General features: G+C 36.2%; 1 protein-coding gene across 1 annotated transcript in view; it reads left to right on the forward strand.

Annotated features, from left to right (window-relative positions):
* The window catches only part of LOC111388989 (H/ACA ribonucleoprotein complex subunit 1-like protein 2), a 10518-nt gene extending 10245 nt beyond the window's left edge, over nt 1–273 (forward strand). The window contains exon 5 of the mRNA XM_023013821.1: nt 185–273. Within this exon, the coding sequence (XP_022869589.1) occupies nt 185–273 (89 nt within the window). The remainder of the gene's footprint in view (nt 1–184) is intronic.
* The last annotated feature ends 1994 nt before the right edge of the window (nt 274–2267 follow it).

Raw genomic sequence — 2267 nt, forward strand, 5'->3', positions numbered from 1 at the left:
ATATTTATATATATATCTATTTTACGCATGTTTTGCTCCTGTGTGTGTGTGTGTGTGTTTTGGGCATCAAGAACTCAATTTTGATATTTGTGTTTTTTTTCCAGAGGAGCTCAAGTTGGTGGTAGAGGGGGAGGACGTGGGGGAGGAAGAGGTGGTGGGAGAGGTGGTCGTGGAGGTGTTGGAGGCTTTCGTGGAAGGGGTGCTCCAAGGGGAAGAGGTGGCCCTCGGGGCGGTGGTCGTAGTGGAGGTTTCAGAGGTAGATGGGGATCATAGAATGAGTCTGCATTTTCATTGTGTCGTTTTCTTCTTTAAGCTGTCAATCCAGGGCGCTTCCTAATCGAACAGAACAAAGCATGTTATTATGATGGATTTTTTTCTTAAATGGAATTTAGTTATTATCAGTTGATCTTCTGTAAAATTAACGTGGACTCAATTTTCGATTTTATTGCACTGTCTTTATGTAAATTTGCTAAATAGCTGCATGCCCTATGGCAAATTCATTGTGCTGAAATATGATATTTGAAGTTCTGCGATAATTTAACGGGATTTCTTTATCTCTTTTGACAAGTTAGAATTCCCTGATAAAACAGTCGGGAAATCCAGCTAGCAGAGACAATAACACAAATAGAGTTTGTTTATTAAGGAGGTCAATTCAGTGTAATGCATGTGTCCTGTTAGTAGAAAAACTCATTATCAAGCACGATTAGTGTAGTGGGTGAGACAAGGTAATGCTTGACCTGTCTCTTTTGGACAGATGATAAAACTTGAAACCCATCAAAGTATAGTATGCTATTATTGTTTATATGTGGGCAGATGGAGGGATTGGTTGGATTTTTTAATTTTTTCTTTTAATATATATCCTTTTCCCTGATTATCTTTCTCTTTCCCAAATTGCCAATTTTCCCAACCCAATCATTTTTTGGCCTGATATACTGCTTTTTCGTGGATTCTCATTCTTGAAACAGAAGGTTTGTGTTGATTTGTTATGTTGAGTTTTCAATTTCGTGGGATGCCAATCTAAGATTGGCTGTAATTCCTTCTTTATTGGCACGGGGGGCTGAGAAAGTAAACAGAAAAAGTTAAGTAATTAGCTGATACAAATATCACTTTTAAGTTAAAGTTCAATGTTTCACTGTGTTTTGCCATTATGTTTATTAACGTTTACTCAGTTTAAGGATTGCTGGTAATTCTTATCCAACTGGTTATTTCTTAATTCAAATGCTGCATTGTTGTATTTCAATGTGATTTGAATGCATATAAGTTTGAGTTGGAGTTGGAGTTGGAGTTGGAGATGGATCATAGAGCAAGATCTTGAGCTACTCATCCTCTCACTGCTTTGGATCTGCAAATTTTCTTCTGTTTTAGGGTGTTCACTGGATCTGCAAAATGCGTATGAAAACTTTGTGAATAGAGGATTGTTTTCTTCTCGTGTTAGTGATTGGTGAAGCTAATAATGATTTTATAGCTAACACAGTTGTCTTAGACGGTTGTAAGTTTATGTCAATTAAAAGTTTGATTTTATGGCTAACACAGTTGTCTTAAACAGTTGGTTGTGAGTCTCAATGAATTAAAAGTTCGACGTGATTCGGCTATGTTTAAAAAACTTTTGCTGTATCATGTTTAAGCTGTGTTGTATGTGTTTTTCTTCTGTGGCCATTATTTATGCATTGTTAGAATAAATTCTTTCTTCTGCTCTTCACAAGCAGTGTTAGAATGTTTTATGGAGCAGAACTTTGTGTTTCTCACCCACTGATATTTTATTTGTCGTTAAAAGTGCATTGTATCTGTTCCTTCACCACACAGCAAAATTTATCTAAAGACATATCTCCAATAAGCAAAAACCTAATATCACTTACTAATAATAATTTCAGGCCCAGCAAAAAGGCCTCTAAAATTCCATATTATAAGAATCCGGGAATTTTTCAACCAACAGTTGAAATTGCAAAATTCTTCAGCTGATAACAAAGATAGAAACAAACTCTCTCTTGCAAATAGGAATAACAAAAAATGGGAGGGGACTTTTGTTAAAGCCTTAATCTTTATTAATAATGAAAAATTAAATAAGCTTCTCAGGCTTCCCATCCTCTAAGAAGTGTTGCCTTAGCAACCCGATTAACACCTAGGCTGAAGGCTCCCATTCGAAAATCACAATCATGAGCTTTGCACATCTCTTTTACATCTTTAAAGCCTTTCGTCATGTACGTCTTTAACTCTGCATTCACTTTATCCTCATCCCACATGAACCCTTGAATGTTCTACAATTCAAA

The sequence above is a fragment of the Olea europaea genome, unplaced genomic scaffold (genome assembly GCF_002742605.1).
Source record: "Olea europaea var. sylvestris unplaced genomic scaffold, O_europaea_v1 scaffold5440, whole genome shotgun sequence".
Taxonomy (NCBI): Eukaryota; Viridiplantae; Streptophyta; class Magnoliopsida; order Lamiales; family Oleaceae; genus Olea; species Olea europaea.